Raw genomic sequence first — 16078 nt, 5'->3', positions numbered from 1 at the left:
GTTCAGACCAGTAACTCTGCGGCACAAAAAAATGAATTTATATTTTCCTCCAAAGCAAAGGGTGAGATTAAAAAGTGCTTGTGGAATCTGGGGAACTTGCAGATTCCCAAGGCCAATAAAAAAAATCCTCAATAGATTTATTACCAGTGACTTCACGGTAAGTAATAAAGGTGAATAACCTTAAACTCTCCCATAAACCTCTTACAAAAATCATCCCCTTTGGTGGAAGACAATATGACAGATTGACAGATTTTCTCAAAATTTGAGGGCAATAGCTTGATAAACGGTGTGAGCTGATTAAAAAATGTCTTTTTCCTAAGCCCTGGAATTACACTGAGTCAGTTGCTGGCAACATCCCCTTGGTTCCACTGCTTTATGATGTTCTTTACATCTCCAGAGGTGGCCTTTATCCCCCATGTTGTAGCAAATAATGAAATCTCAAGTACAGAGAAATAAAAATAACCAAGATTTTAATGCGCAGTATCCACAAACACACGGACACAGTGAAGCAAACAGCTCAACATCTTCGTGTGATCACACTCACCTTTTGTTTCAGCCAGTAAATCTGTCTCCCGGCTCAGCCATCAGATTTGCATCAAGCGCTCAAGCTAAATGTGCTCTTTGCTTAAAAAGAACACAACGGCATTTCCCAGACTCACTGAATTCCAGAAAATGATGCCCAGGAAACCCATTTGGCTGCCTCATCGATCCAATAGTATTTTTAACAGAGAAAAGACCAATAAGAATATTCATAGAATCAGAGAATGGTTTGGGTTGGAAGGGACTTCAAAGCCCATCCAGTCCCACCCCTGCCATGGGCAGAGACACCTCCCACTGGATCAGGGGCTCCAACCCCATCCAACCTGGCCTTGAACCCCTCCAGGGATGGGGCAGCCACTTCTCTGGACCTCACAGGAAAACATTTCTTCCTAATGTGGGAAATTCCATCTGGCTGACAAACGTATCTGGAGAGGAGTGTCTCTCTCAGGAGTGGATGGTCCGACTGAGACACAGGAACCGACAATCCTGAGATTCGGGTGCTGTTTCCAGCTCCCTGTCAGAGCCATCCCAGGTAATTCTGGCTGCCCCTACTGTGTGCCTCCCTACACATACAATATGTATCCATTTTAAAGATTTCTGCCTAGATTATTCTAATATTGCACCTTTTAAAAGTCAGATTCAAGTGGAACTTGTGCAAAATACCTCAAAAAGCAAAGCAGTACTTTAATTACCTTTTCTCTCCCACTGCAATCCTTCCAGTGAAAGGAAACACTCTCCCCCAGGAAGCTCAGCCACATCGTGCCTCATGAAGATACACACTTGTGTTTGCCCTCGTTACACTGTTCTTTCACTAATTACTGCTGTAGAGCTGCATCACCTCTGTTGAAATAAAAGCTGGTGCTTATTGTTCTGCTGTCTTTGCTGCTCCTGCCTGGTGTGTTCAAACCGATTAAGCAAGAGAGGGTTTCTCAAACAAACAATCTGATTTAGGAGCCAGGAACAAGCAGAGATTTAAGTGGGTGTTGCTAAATTTACACACAAGAGAGAAAAACAAAACCTCATTAGTACATGTGTAGCTAGTACACTTTATGGAAAATAAGTAAAACGTAAAACAAGTAAGAAAATGAACCTTTTCTTACCTTCTGTCCTCACACACCAATGGTTCAAGGGTTTTCCAACTGTCAACCTCATGCTATTACTAATACGCAACCAGCTAGTTCTTTGTATCAATAGCAGGAGGTGGAGGAAACTCTGAGTTTGCTTACAGCCCTGTTTTTTTAATACTTCTAACCGTGTTTGATTCCATAATCTTAATTCTTTTACCTCCTACCTACGCTGAAAGAACATGTATCCTTTTGAGGGAAACTGTAAACAATTAGAAAGCAGGAAAAGAACCCTGCCAACAGGGTGCTTTATTTTCTCTTGCAAACATGATACCTAACCTCCTATTAAAAAAGAAAATCCCAATTCACTATGATCATAATTACGCACCCTCAACGGCATAAACTTTCATTCAAGGCAGCAGAAGACACTTTGGAACTCATTTTACATCACCAAAGCAGAAATAAGGGGATTATAGTAAAGTTAGAAATAAGAGACTTATTTTTCACATTGATTCACCTTCCTCACAGGACAGTCCCATATTGCATCCTTAATCTTTTTCTCTATGGTATTTTTAAATGGCCTAAGAAACCACTTTAAACATCTACTCAATGATCTGGCTGCCTGACGTGCTTCTGGCCAAAGAGATAAAGCTAGAAATTGGATAATGTGCTGGAGGAACTGCTAGTGGGGAGGCCGAACGCCCTCGGGTTCATGCAGGTTTAGTGTTCCCCCAGAATAGGGGCATCTATCATGCAATATTTTAATACATATGTAATATTTTAAACATTCCCAAGCGATGAGCAGTGAGTGCACAGACTGAGAAACCATCCTGAAGGACAGACAGTGCAGAGCTCACCTTCCTTTGTGCGTGCTGAGTGTGTACATGGCTGTTCAAGAGCCGTCTCAGCTTGTAGACAAATGTTAAGATATCTGCATAAAATACAATTGATCCTATTCTTTCATCAAATATTAAACACAGAAGATAATTTGAGAAAATGCGACCCCATGTTATAAGAACTGCTTTTCATTTATAGCGATTACAAGACTAATAGTAAAAGCTAGCTCTGAAAAAAAGCCTTTACAACAATTTCATAGAATCAGGGAATCATTTGTTTGGAAAAGATCTTTGAGTCCAATCACACCTGTCCACCAGATCCCTAAGCATCTCGTCTACAAGCATTTTAAATACCTCCAGGGATGGGGACTCAACCACCTCCCTGGGCAGCCTCTGCCAGTGCCTGAGAACCGTTTTGGTGAAGAAATTTTTCCTGGTATCTAACATGAATCTCCCCTGGTGCAACTTGCAGCCATTTCCTCTCATCCTATTGCTGGGGAGAAGATACTGACACCCACCTCACTACAACCTCCTTTTAGGGAGCTGTAGTCAATAATAAAGTTTCCCCTCAGCCTCCTTTTCTCCAGGCTAAACAGCCCCAGCTTCCCCAGCTGCTCCTTTTAAGACTTGTGCTCCAGCCCCTTCCCCAGCTGAGGGTACACTCAATCCCTAATTTATGGACATTAATTTTCCTATTTAGGTTAAGTCCAGACATTTACAAGAACAATCACTTAAATAAAAGTAGAATATGAAGCCTATGTTTAAAACATGGCCTTTATTAATGCTGTCTAGTGAGCTCCATATTTATCTTACATTGAAATAGTTCTGCTTTGCTTAAGAAAAGACAGAAAAAGTGCATTTACAAGAGTACTTTTTCTTTAATTTTCTGCGAAAATGGAAGGAATTGAAATCACAAGTTGACAAATGTTGTAAAATGAAATTTCAAGAAACAGCAATTTTAGTAATGCTACGCCATCACTAGTGTTCCGTTCTGACCTTCTGCCGTGTGAACCAGAGTATCCTGATATACAGTCTAGAGCATCTATGTTATTATTACTCTACAGCATATTAAACACAGAAAAAGGGGTTAAGAACCCCTCTCAATGTACAAACATGAATAAAAAAATCGATAAAAAAATCACTTTTATACATACTGTATATGCAAACTGCTTTAAATACATGGTTTTGGAAGAGTTATTTACAAACTGTATTTGCCCGTGGGACAATCCACGGACAAAGCATACACAGTTGCTTTTACTTTATCGTTGCATCTCAACTTTGGGAGATATAAATTCATTCGGCAGTACAGCAAACGTAAGAACTTGTGGCAAAGTTAATCTTAAGGGCAACCCAATAAATTCTGTTCCTCAAAACAAGGTTAAGTACTAGGACTGCCAAAGTTTCCAAATAAAGCCATAGTTTAAGCCAGCTGCCCGCTGACAGACCCAACGCGCGGGCACGGCTACTGGATGGAACCTCCGTAAGATCACTGGTGAGCATGTTCTATCCAAAGACTGAACTAACCTAGAATTTCTTTTTTTTTTTCCAATTTTATTAATATTTTAAAAAATACATAAAAATACAACATCCAATGTCTGAATAAATATATTTAACAAGTTGCAAGATACCTTATTTTACACAAAAAATTTCAGCTTTAGAAATCTTGTTAAATAAATTCATTGTTGTTATATATTTCATTTTTTCGTCTTTTCGTAACAAAATAAAAACTCTGAAATTACATAGAAAAAAGACAAAATATTTTTGTCAAGGGATAAGATAGTCCACTGAAAACCTATTCACAATTCCACTGTAAACATTAATAAACATTAAAATATTTGCATAACTGTGTGCTCAAAAATCCTATAAAAAGTGGAAGACTTATTACAACTGTAGTTTTCAGTCAACTACACTTCCTTTCACAATTTATTTTGTCCTATTTACACCTTTAAAACCGGGCACATCGCTGAACACATGACTTTGGCAGTTCTGTATCGCAACTGCTTCCACAGAGAGGAACGACTCACCAAGCGCTAACGTGCGGCTCAGCAGAAGTGCAGCAGTTACTCGGTTCTCTCGGATAACGCTCTGGTGTCTGCTCGGTGCACTCGCTCAGCTAAGATCTCCCTAGAACACCTGAATGCTTCATTGAACAAAATGTTTCAAATTTGATAAGTGCCCTTTCTCTGCGTTAAGAAAAAAAAAAGAAAAAAAAAAACAAAAATAGAAACAAACACAATGACGAGCATGTCATGTTGTGCCTACAAACCTTCAGTTACCAATGAGCTTAATTTCTCAGAACAGTAAATTAAACCAAAGAGGAGGGGAAGAGGGGAGACCAGGTACAGTCCAGCAGTGGAAGTGTGTACAGAAGAGACTTGGCGATGTCAAACCAGTTGAGTGCTTTCTGCGGTTGAATTTCAGGATTTATGTCCATGGCAGCAAGTTGCTGGCAAGGCAGAGAAATGTGTATCACCTGCATTCTACAGCGAGTACGTTTTGTGGAGGAGAAGACGATGAAGGACTCATTCCAGTGTCGGATGAAGCAGATGACATGGATGCTCCTGTATGAGACACTGAATATAAAGAACAAGGGATCAGCATCAGCTTATCGAGTACCTGTTGGAATGAAGGTGTCCTGGGTTACGAGGACCAAGTGGCCAGCAGGACCGGGAAAACAATTCTGCCCCTGTACTCGGCACTGGTGAGGCCCCACCTCAAATCCTGGGTTTAGTTTTGGGCCCTTTGCTACAAGAAGGATATTGAGGGGCTGGAGCACGTTCAGAGAAGAGCAACGAAGATGGTGAAGGGGCAGGAGAACAAGGGTTACAAGAGGCGTCAGAGGGTCCAGAGGTTGTTTAGCCTGGAGAAAAGGAGGCTGTGGGGAAACCTTATTGCTATCTACAACTGCCTGAAAGGAGGCTGTAGCAAGGTGGATGTCAGTCTCCTCTAAATAATAAGTGATAAGATGAGAGGAAAGGGTACTCAGGCACCAGAACGGGCTGCCTAGGGCAGTGGTTGACTCACTGTCACTGGAGGTATTTAGAAGATGGGTAGATGAGGTGCTCAGGGATTTGTTTTAGTTGTGGACAGGTTTGTTTGGACTCAATCTCAAAAGCCTTTTTCAACCAAATGATTCTATGAGGTTATTTATTAAGGACCTCAAAGAAGCTGAGACAGGCTGAGAGAGTTAGGGTTGTTCAGCCCAGAGAAGAGAAGGCTGCGGGGAGACCTTAGTCTTTCTAGTACTTAAAGGGAACCTCTGCAAAAGAAGGGGACAGACTTTTTAGCAAGGCCTGTTATGACAGGACAAGGAGTGGCAGTTTTCAACTAAGGGACGGGAAATTTAGATTGATTATACAGAAGAAGTTTTTTCACACTGAGCGTGACAAAACACTCGCATAAGTTGACCAGGGAGGCAGTAGATGCCCCATCCCTTGTCAAGGTCAAGTTGGATGGGGCTCTGAGCAACCTGATCAAGTTAAAGATGTCCATGCTGCTGCAGAGGGGATGGACTGGATGACCTGGAAAGGTCCCTATCAACCCAAAGCATTCCCTGATTCCATAAGCAGCATAGTCACAGAAAACAGATACTGATTTTTTGTCAATTGCTTTCACTGCCACAATCACATTAACTGTACGAGGAACCTTGTCCCTTCAGCATCACAGACTGATTGAAAAGATAAATCAGATAGGTCATTACACTGACTGAAAACTTAGACTGAGCTCACACTAGGGAGTTCAACAGAGTTATAAAATAGTGAATGCTTTTTAGCTTCAAGTTCTGAAAAGCCACAAATATCCTTTAAAAATATATGTACATATGAATAGGATTAACAGATGATAACACTTCCCTTTCAAAAGCACCATCATTTAAATTCAAAGCTGCTTTACGAGTTCTGTATTAACTTCTCATGGGAAGCATAAAGCAAATCTGCACCTTACCTTCTCTGTCTTTCTTTTTTAACCTTTTTCTTCTCCTGTCTATGGTTGCTACTTCGGACTTCAAGGACATGTAGTATTTTCGGATTTCCTGTAGCTTTTCTTGCAAGAAGGAGATCCTCTCAGTGCTGCTCATATTGTCTAGTTCATCTTAAAGGCAAGAAGAAAAAATAGCATCAAGGTAATTTTAAACAAGCGAACGCAACGCTTCAGAGTAAACAAGATGCAGCATGAAAGATGGCACACTTCCATAATGACACTATAAAAGGCCTAAAACTAATTTAGAATCCCAAAAATCTGCACATTTTTCTTCCAGAACAAAGTTTCTCCCAAATTTGCTCTAATCAAGACATTTAAAAGGATTCTTACTGAGCTGAAAACTCCATTTGTATACTCTAGGCGAAGCATTCTGGTGGTGGTGTTTCTCTCTGTGTTTGTCCTTCTCTCCATCTTTGATGTGAGGCGAAATCACTCTTGCAGGCGATCGAGAAAGCTTCTGTGGTTTGGATGCATTTATGTGTTTTACAGGAGTACATTTACTTGAACTGTCCAGGACAGGAAGGTCTTCGCTGTCACTACTTTGTCCTGCAGCAAGAGAAGATGTATTTGGACTTCAAAAAAGAAACCCACTGGACAGTTTAAAATCTGTAGTTACAGTCAGAAAAAAATGATCAAGAAAAACTGCTCCTTGCTCAGAAGATCCCAGAACAAATACAAGGAAAATCTGTACCAGACTCAGCATGCACTGAACTCTCAAGTCTGCTGATCCTTAATACAAAAGTCAAGTGCCGACCAGGCCTTTAGTTAAAAAGCAAGTTCAGTTTTTCACAGAAGCAATAAAGAAGCTAATTTTAATAAGAACATCAGAGCAAATAAACTACCTTGAGTACTATGTTTTGAGGTTCTAACGTAAAGCGGACACTAGAATCCCTTTTCTAAAGATTAAACTGTATTAATATGGGTGGTAGTACACGATTGTGTATATTTACCAAATTGTCTTACCCACCAAAAGAGACAGTTCTGAAACACGACTAAGAAAATAACAGTTTTAATGCGTAAAATAAATTTATAAGCTAATAAATGCAAATATTTTAGATTGCCACAATAATTTGCAGGGGAGAGGGGAGAGGGGGCTTCAAAAGAGACCTCATAGCAGCCTTCCAGTACTGAAAAGGGGTACAAGAAAGCTGGAGAGGGGCTCTCAATCAGGCAGTGCAGGAGTAGAATGAGGGGGAATGGTTTTAAGTGGAGAGACAAGAGATTTAGATTAGAAATTAAGAAGCAATTCTTCATGATGAGGGTGGTGAGGCACTGGCACAGGTTGCCACAGAAGTTATGGCTGCCCCATCCCTGGAGGTGTTCAAGACCAGGATGGGGCTTTGAGCAGCCTGATCCAGTGGGAGGTGTCCCTGCCCGTGGCAAGGGCAGGTGGAACTGGATGGGTTTTAAAGCCCATTCCAACCCAAATCACCTTGTGATTCTATGAATAATTGTAAAGTTTCAAACAGGCAGGTTAAACATGCCTGAATATTCTATGTCACATAATGATGTTTCAGTCTGATACTTAAAAATTATAACAATGCTGCCGCAGGGCCTAAATGTATTGACTCATTTGATACAATGGCCAAAAATGAGCTGCAAAAACACAAAAATCCACATTTCTACAGCAATATTAAAATGTCGCATACTTGAAATAAAAACACACGAGATCCCTTTAGCTGAAAAGTTATTCTTTAGCATCAAACATTTTCTCTGAACTCCATAAAAGCACTTTTTCCCCCATGAGAAACGTCTGTCCTAAGATTTTAAAGATGTTTCTATTCAGAACAAACTCCCCTCTCCCAAATTCACCACCAACATCCCCAAAAATCAGCATAAAGGTAAATATTTACTAACTGCTCATGTAAGCAGCTTCTTAATGAAATAACTAAAAATAGCCAAGAGATTTCCCAGTTACAGCCGGTAAGTTCTCTCCAGTTGATAGCCAATACTCATGATGAATAATAGCAAACACACTGATGAAGAAGTCCCAGCCACACAAATAATGGGCAACAGCAGGAACAGCGGGCCCTTATGTTTACAGGAGAGCAGAACCTTCCTCCTCTCCCTCCCCAGGAATGTACCTGTTCCATTCTTTTCATTTTTGGCTGCAGCACTTGTTCGCTTTGGAGTACGCTTTTGTTTTTTTGCCAGTGTTCCGCTATTGCTGTCACTGGGTCTTTTCTGACCTAAACGAGAAGAAGAAAAGGCACCTCAAGCATTTCTGTGACTAACAAGCTTTTTTTATAAGCAGCAAAGGGATTTAAAATCAGAAGACAAGACAAAGCTGTGCTTTTTAGCGAAGAAACCCCATACATATGACAAGTTACAGCAGGAATATGAATATGAAATATGAATTGTTACAGCAGGGCACGGCTTTTCACAGGAAACACTCACCTTTCTCTCCCACCTCTCTCTCCTGCGTGGCTACGCTGCAATTGCTTGATGTTGTACTAGCTTCAAACCCGTTAGCAGACTCGCTTTCACAGGGACCTTCCTGAGACTCTTCTGCCACGCTGTCGACTTCAATAGTCACGTCGCTCTCGCTCTTGATACTACGCGACTCGTCCTGACTGAGAGTCAGAGGCGAAGCCACCGAGAAGCTGGGTTGGACGGCAGCGGGTAATGCGGATGGGTTTGAATTTGAAGCATTAGGGTCTGGCTTTTCTGATATTGTATCTTCACTACCGCTCTTCTCCTTTTCATCCAAGTCATCCAAGTCTACTTCGTGGCAGAGCAAAGTTTCAGGACCAATCTGAGGCATTGCATCATCCTCATCTTTTAAGGGAACATTCTCGTTTTCCTCAGATGGGCGTTCAAAGTTCTCATTCCTCAGCTCCTGACCGTGCTGAACCGACTCCGCCACCAGAGATGGCATCTCCTCATTTTCAGTTCTGAGAGACTCTTCAGCATTCAGCCCCCTACATTCCTCTGCTCCAGTACATTCATTGGTCCTCTCTTCAGATACGATATTGGGCACTTCCATCTCACTCTCCCGCCGATTCCTCTTCTCAGGCGATGCCTGTTCCAAAGTTTTCCTTTTCAGAAGCTTCTTATCTTTTGTAGAAGGTTCTGTTTCACTTTCAGTAGTGCTGGAAATCTCTTTGCAGTCCAAGGAAGACATGTCTAATCTTTCAGGTTCTGGGAGAGATTCATTTGCCACCTCTTCTTGGCTTCCTGGCAAAATCTTTGCGTTCTCTAAACAAGGTTCTTTTGTCTTGCTCCTTCTCCCTTTTCCTTTAGGTGATTTTTCAGCCTCTTTTTTGATTTCTTCTATTTGTTCTGCTTTATTTCCGAAAATCTGAACAATGTGTTCACTTTCTTCAACTTCCAATTTCAGTGTTTCTAAAGGCTGTACTTGAGTCCTGTCATTTTCTTTCAACGCATGAGGAATCTTTGGGTTTTCTTCATCCAGCTTCTCATCCTGCAGTTTTTCACTTTTTTCTAGTTCTGAAGTTTCAGGAGAAAATTCTTCATTCAAATTCTTTTCAGATGACTCCTCTGCTTCACTGTCAGATGAGCCAGAGTCTGCAAAAAAAATGCAGAAAAGAAGGAAACATCACCGTAAATCATCATTTACAGCATAATTTCTTTTCTTTCCAGTCATCTATTGAATTAACATTGGTTTACAAGAAACAATTTCATTTTAAAGCCCTGTGTGATTCAACAGACTTATTACAGTTCTTAGTTCTACTCAAAATTTCTAAGAAACTAAAACAGTGAAAACACTCTGGAAACTCAAGGAGTATCTGGATGATGCTTAGTCCTATGACCTAGTTCATGTAGGCCCGCGAGGAGCAGGGAGCTGGGTCTCCATGATCATTACGGGTCTCTTTCAACTTCAGATATTCTATGATTCTACCACTACTATTTCCCAAATAAACCAATAACAAATTACAGCATGTAAAAGCAAAGAATAGGATTATGGATTCCCACAATCTGGTATCTACCTGTGGATACTATCTCCCCGACCTGCTATTACAAGAGTTCCATCCCCATGAATCTCCAAACAGAAGAAAACCCACCCCAAAATTAAACCCCCAAACCCTTAGACATCACAAGATGGACATTCCATTGCTAAGGTATTTGTATGAAGCACGCACTACAAACAGAGCAAGCATCATTAAGTTACCAGAAGATTATTCAGGGACCTGTACTAAAAGAAGACAGTGATTTCACTTCAGTTCTTGTTCAGAGAGGCTTAGAAATACTAAAAATACTGCTGCCACTTGTATATAGCTAACAACTCTGGTGGATGATGCAGTACTGAGGTTGAGGATTTAAAGACTATCATTACACCACTAGATTTTGTCTGTTCAAGATTAGGACTGAAAGGCTCTGGCTACAGAACATGAAATAACTCGCACGGTCCTTTCTATGCCAAAGCTCTTCTGTGAGCAAACTGTGCAGATTGCACACCAGGAGAAACTTCTTCACTGAAAGCATTCTCAGGCACTGGCAGAGGCTGCCCAAGGATGCTGTTGAGTCCACATCTCTGGAGGGGTTTAAAGACAGGTAGATGAAGTCCTCAGGGATCTGGTTTAGTAGTGGACAGGTACAGTTGGACTCTGTGATCTTGAGGGTCTTCTCTAACCTAGTACTTCTATGATCACCTCCACTAATCCCTCAAAACAATTCACGGGGGGGGGGGGGAAGGAGGAAAAAAGGTAAAAAAATAAATAACAGACCTCTTTTCAAAAAGATACTGAAAAAAGACTCAAAAGCAAACACAGATCCAAGATCACTCACCATCTGATCCTCTATCAAAATCAAATATACCTGAGGTACATCTCATCTGCCTGCAAAGAGCTGCTAAAACTCAGAAGTATTAATTTTTATAGAGTAGAATCCTCCACCAAGAATTTGTTTTGTTGTATTGCTTGTAAACTGCCTGGTTCAGGAGGACTCTTAAGCCACTGAGAGCACAGTGTTGGCCGAGGCAGTCAGATCAATGCACCGCGTTATAAACCACTGTTCACATGCACCTCCCATGCCAGAACACGAGTGCACCAGATGTACCTTCTGTTCCATTTGGCAATGGTGAGGAATCTGACAAGTTGTTCCGTGCACTCCTGGCTCCTGATTTACCTTCACTATTGGGTGTTTTGGGCAAACTGCAAGAGGTGTTTGATGGAAGAGTGGATTTCAGAGGTGGTCGCCCACGCTTTGATTTTTGTTTCTCCTCATCCTTCTTCTCCTCCTTCTCACAATCTTCTTTATTCTGCAGGGGAAAAAAGAATTTTTATCAATACATTTCACTGCTGATCATCAAATCTTTTTTCTTTTTGAGTTACAGAATCACCAGGTTGGAAAAGATCCGCTGGATCGAGTCCAACTGTTCCTATCAATCACTAAACCATGTCCCTCAGTGCCTCATCCACCTGCACCTTAAACACCTCCAGGCAAGGTGACCCAACCCCCTCCCTGGGCAGCCTCTACCCATGCCAGATGACCCTTTCTGTGAAAAATTTTTTCCTAATGTCCAGCCTGAACCTCCCCTGGCGGAGCTTGAGGCCATTCCCTCTTGCCATGTCCCCTGTCCCTTGGGAGAAGAGCCCAGCTCCCTCCTCTCCACAACCTGCTTTCAGGTAGTTATAGAGAGCAATGAGGTCTCTCCTCAGCCTCCTCTTCTCCAGGATAAACACCCCCAGCTCTCTCAGCTGTTCCTCATAAGGCCTGTTCTCCAGCCCCTTCACCAGCCTCGTTGCTCTTCTCTGGACTCGCTCCAGAGCCTCAACATCCTTCCTGTGGTGAGGGGCCCAGAACTGAACACAGGATTCGAGGAGCGGTCTCACCAGTGCTGAGTACAGAGGGAGAAGAACCTCCCTGGACCTGCTGGCCACACTCTATCCTAAATAAAAAACTAGATTGTGGACTGAATCACTGGTTTTAAATCGGAAAAAAAAAAAAAAGGAAGTGCAATGGTAGTAAATATTGTACCACAAGAAACTTATTGAAACAACCATTACTTTTGCTTTTTTCTTCTGTTTTCTCTTTGGTCCTCCTTTGTCCACAGGCCAGATAATCCGATCAGCTTTCACCCATTCATCATATCTAAAAGTAAATAACAGCACAGTGTTATTACTTCCTAGAAAGAAGTTGTTTGCAATACACAGCTTACGAGATTGAATTACAGAAAATATTTATTATGGAGAGGTAGAAAGCAGAGCATATATTTACAAACACATGCAGTATCTGGCATTAGAAGAATTTATTACATTTCTAAAATACGCTGCTAGTGCTCCTCAAAATCTCCCGAGTTAGTAATAAGGTGAAGGGACACACGTTAGTATTTGGGGCAACCTGTTCCAGTGCCTCACCACTCTCATCATGAAAAAATTCCTCCTTATGTCTGGTCTACATCCATCCCTCTCCAGTTTATACCCGTCCCCCCTTGTCCTATCACTACAAGCCTTTGTGAACAGTCCCTCCTCAGCTTTCTCGTAGGCCCTTCAGGTACTAGAAACGTACTTTGAAATGTCTGGATTTGGAACATCGCAGCTTATATACCATAAGTGTCGTATTCCTAAAAATTATTGATATTTTTGCCCACAAGACTCTTAACAACAACAACAAAAAGCCGTTTCTGCAGCAGTGCTGACCATAAAGCACAGCTGCCAAGAGGAACATCTGATGATTTTCTTCCTGTCGTTCTTTGTTGCATTGCCATCTCTTACCCTCCCTACATTTAACAATGGTTCTTTGTAATTGCAGTTGAAGCTCAAAAGAAGAATAAGTTTTGTTGCCAAAATTTGAGTGCGTGATACACTCAATTGTAGCCGCCTTCAACATTATCTACGACTCCCTTAAGCACTAACACCAGCTGACGCAGCAAACTACAGCGACAAACTACAGGAGGAAGGACCATAGAATCATAGAATCGTTTGATTGTAAAAGACCTTTGAGATCATTGAGTCCAACCGCACTTGTCCAGTACTAAACCAGATCCCTGAGCACCTTGTCTGCCCATCTTTTAAATCCCTCCAGGGATGGGGACTTCACCACCTCCCTGGGCAGCCTCATGACCTTTTCGGTGAGGAAATTTTTCCTGCTGTCTAATCTAAACCTCCCCTGGCACAACTTGAGGCCATTTCCTCTCGTCCTGTCGCCTGTCACTTGGGAAAAGAGACCAACACCCATCTCACTACAACCTCCTTTCAGGGAGCTGCAGGCAGTGATAAGGTCTCCCCTCAGTCTCCTTTGCTCCAGGGTAAGCAACTCCAGATCCCTCAGACACCCCTCAACACTTGTTCTCCAGCCCCTCCACCAGCTCCGTTCCCTTCTCCAGACATGCTCCAGCACCTCAAGATCCTTCTTTAGCCAGGGGCCCAAAACTGAAAACAGGATTTGAGGTGCAGCCTCACCAATGCTGAGTACAAGGGCACAATCCCTTCCCTACTCCTGCTGGCCACGCCGTTTCTGATACAGGCCAAGATGCTGTTGGATCACTCACTCTAAGCCAGCTAGAAACTTGGGAACATACAAGCAAGGATATTCCGAGATTAAGGCAATTATTTCACACTATGAACACAATTGTTAACACTGAAAAGCATAACAGAGTCAGATCTTGTTATATTGATAATTCAATTTGGAGCCACATCCCTCATCATCTTTTCCCCTCGTTTTCTTAAAAAAAAATTCTTTTGCAAATCATCCTCTTAAAGAAATGAAAGGCACTTTGTCATCCTCACCTGACATTCCAACCATAGTAATGAACTAAATATAAAACTTCTCCATCATCAGTTTCTGTGCTTTTAATACTGGCTTCATAAATCTTCTGAGTCTTTCCGCGTCCATATTTTACTTTCACTTTGGTTCCAGTCAGGCAGGGTTCTGTGTCCTCCTCATCCTCTTCACCTTCTGATTCTCCTTTGTTCTCAATTTCCTCCCTGCAGTAAAGCACATTTAAAATGCCCACTAATTAGTGACAATCAGCGTTTAACATTTAACTGGCATAGTCAAGCCACTACATAAGCAAAAGGCTAAAAGAATTTTATTTTCATGTTCTGCATCCTGCAATGCCTCTGAAAACAGCTTGGACACGGCTTGTAAATTAAGAACAGGACTTAGAGAGAAGAGACCTAAGTGCCAAAAATGTTCAGAAAGATTATTTTCTAACTTAAAACTCTATTTATTGGGCATACAACCATCTCAAAGCTTAAAGATTATTTTTCTTTAAATTAATATTTTGATAATACAAGAAGACGAATTACTCAACTCAGTCTTTGGCTGCTAAATAAGAGGGGAAGAACTAACTGGTCTTTCCAAACCTAGTGATTCTGGGACTTTAGTTTTTAAAGTAGATGCAATTTTGATATGCTATTTAAAAATAAATCTACAGCTTTCTTAATAGGCTGCGGTTTGCTAATAGTGCACAGAAGTTTGAATCACCATCATAATGATCCTCTCTCATGGATACAAATACCGTTCCATTTAAAAAAAAAAGTTGATTACAACAGCATTTAACCAAGATTAAAAGTGTCCACAGAGCTCTTATGAACTATATCTACTCCTTGTTTTAGATATATCCAATATTTAAACACTCTACTTCAACATGTTTTCAAAAAGTACAATCTAACCTATTTTTACCTATGTTTGTCTCCCTATTTTAGGGTCAATTTAGCATAATGTAAAAGTTTAACTACAAAAAATTTACCAAGAAAGAAGATACTGAAAAAGATTACGAGTTTACTTTGCTTTTAATAAAATATATTTGCTTGGCTTTACTGAAAAATGAACTGTCTTGTTGTGGCAAACTAGTAAAAGGAAGAGCACAAGCACCAGGAAAATTCTTTGGTGACTTACTCACCTGACACAGCTGCACGACCATGCTGCACCTTCACTTGAGGCATTTTTGCATGCTGTGGTGCACAGCAAGATTATATTTTTTAGACTGCACAGTGATATTTTCTTTAAAACAACTGTGTTTTTCCCAGTCCTCAAAGCTCTTCAGAAGAAACTGAGCAATATCCCTGTCAGGCTTTATTCAGTATCATAGAATCACGGAATTATAGAAAGGTTTGGGTTGGAAGGGACCTTAAAGCCCATCCGGTTCCAACTCCCCTGCCATGCGCAGGGACACCTCCCCACTGGATCAGGGGCTCCAAAGCCACATCCAACCTGACCTTGAACCCCTCCAGGGATGTGGCAGCCACCACTGCTCTGGGTAACGTGGGCGAGGGCCTCCCCACCATCACTGTGAAGAAATTCCTCTTTATGTTTAGCCTAAACCTGCCCCTCTCCAGTTTATACCCAATGCCCCTAGTCCTACCACTACAAGCCTTTATAAAAAGTCCCTCACCAGCTTTCTTGTAGGCCCCTCTTCAGATACTGGAAGGTCACTATAAGGTCTCCTCAGAGCCTTCTCCTCTCCCTCTTTGCTTTAGCTGATGCCCTCCGTGCCTGCCTCTAATGCATCAAGTAAAAATAGAAAGAAGCAAGCTGTGCATTTGCCAAAAAACACTTAAAAGCACAGAGGAGGGTGTCTCCTTTCCATTTACATTTCAACTGCCCAGGGAAGTCTGCTCAAACAACTACTCACCAGCCACACAGTGCCTGGCACAATCACAGCCTGGTCTACATGGTGTCTGTACCCACCACAGCTGTGGTAAGATCTTCAAGAAAGTGGAAGCAACAAATACCTGGCATCCACCAGAAAAA

At 41.6% G+C, this 16078-nt stretch overlaps 1 protein-coding gene across 2 annotated transcripts in view; it reads right to left on the bottom strand.

Moving 5' to 3' along the window:
- Window positions 1-4516: 4516 nt before the first annotated feature.
- Window positions 4517-16078, bottom strand: part of ARID4A (AT-rich interaction domain 4A) — a 53375-nt gene continuing 41813 nt past the window's right edge. Inside the window, exons 17-24 of one of the 2 annotated variants that reach the window (XM_069856771.1) lie at window positions 14110-14307; window positions 12388-12472; window positions 11507-11639; window positions 8816-9946; window positions 8503-8607; window positions 6749-6964; window positions 6383-6529; window positions 4517-5013 (exon numbers count right to left, since the gene is read on the bottom strand). In XM_069856771.1, the coding sequence (XP_069712872.1) occupies window positions 4910-5013; window positions 6383-6529; window positions 6749-6964; window positions 8503-8607; window positions 8816-9946; window positions 11507-11639; window positions 12388-12472; window positions 14110-14307 (2119 nt within the window). In that variant the 3' untranslated portion in view covers window positions 4517-4909. Of the gene's footprint in view, window positions 5014-6382; window positions 6530-6748; window positions 6965-8502; window positions 8608-8815; window positions 9947-11437; window positions 11640-12387; window positions 12473-14109; window positions 14308-16078 lie in introns of both variants that reach the window. The other variant, XM_069856770.1, reaches the window with a different exon arrangement.

Source organism: Phaenicophaeus curvirostris, chromosome 5 (genome assembly GCF_032191515.1).
Source record: "Phaenicophaeus curvirostris isolate KB17595 chromosome 5, BPBGC_Pcur_1.0, whole genome shotgun sequence".
NCBI classification, from domain to species: Eukaryota; Metazoa; Chordata; class Aves; order Cuculiformes; family Cuculidae; genus Phaenicophaeus; species Phaenicophaeus curvirostris.
Note: the sequence above shows the minus strand (reverse complement) of the source record. Positions and strands in the feature narration are given on the sequence as shown.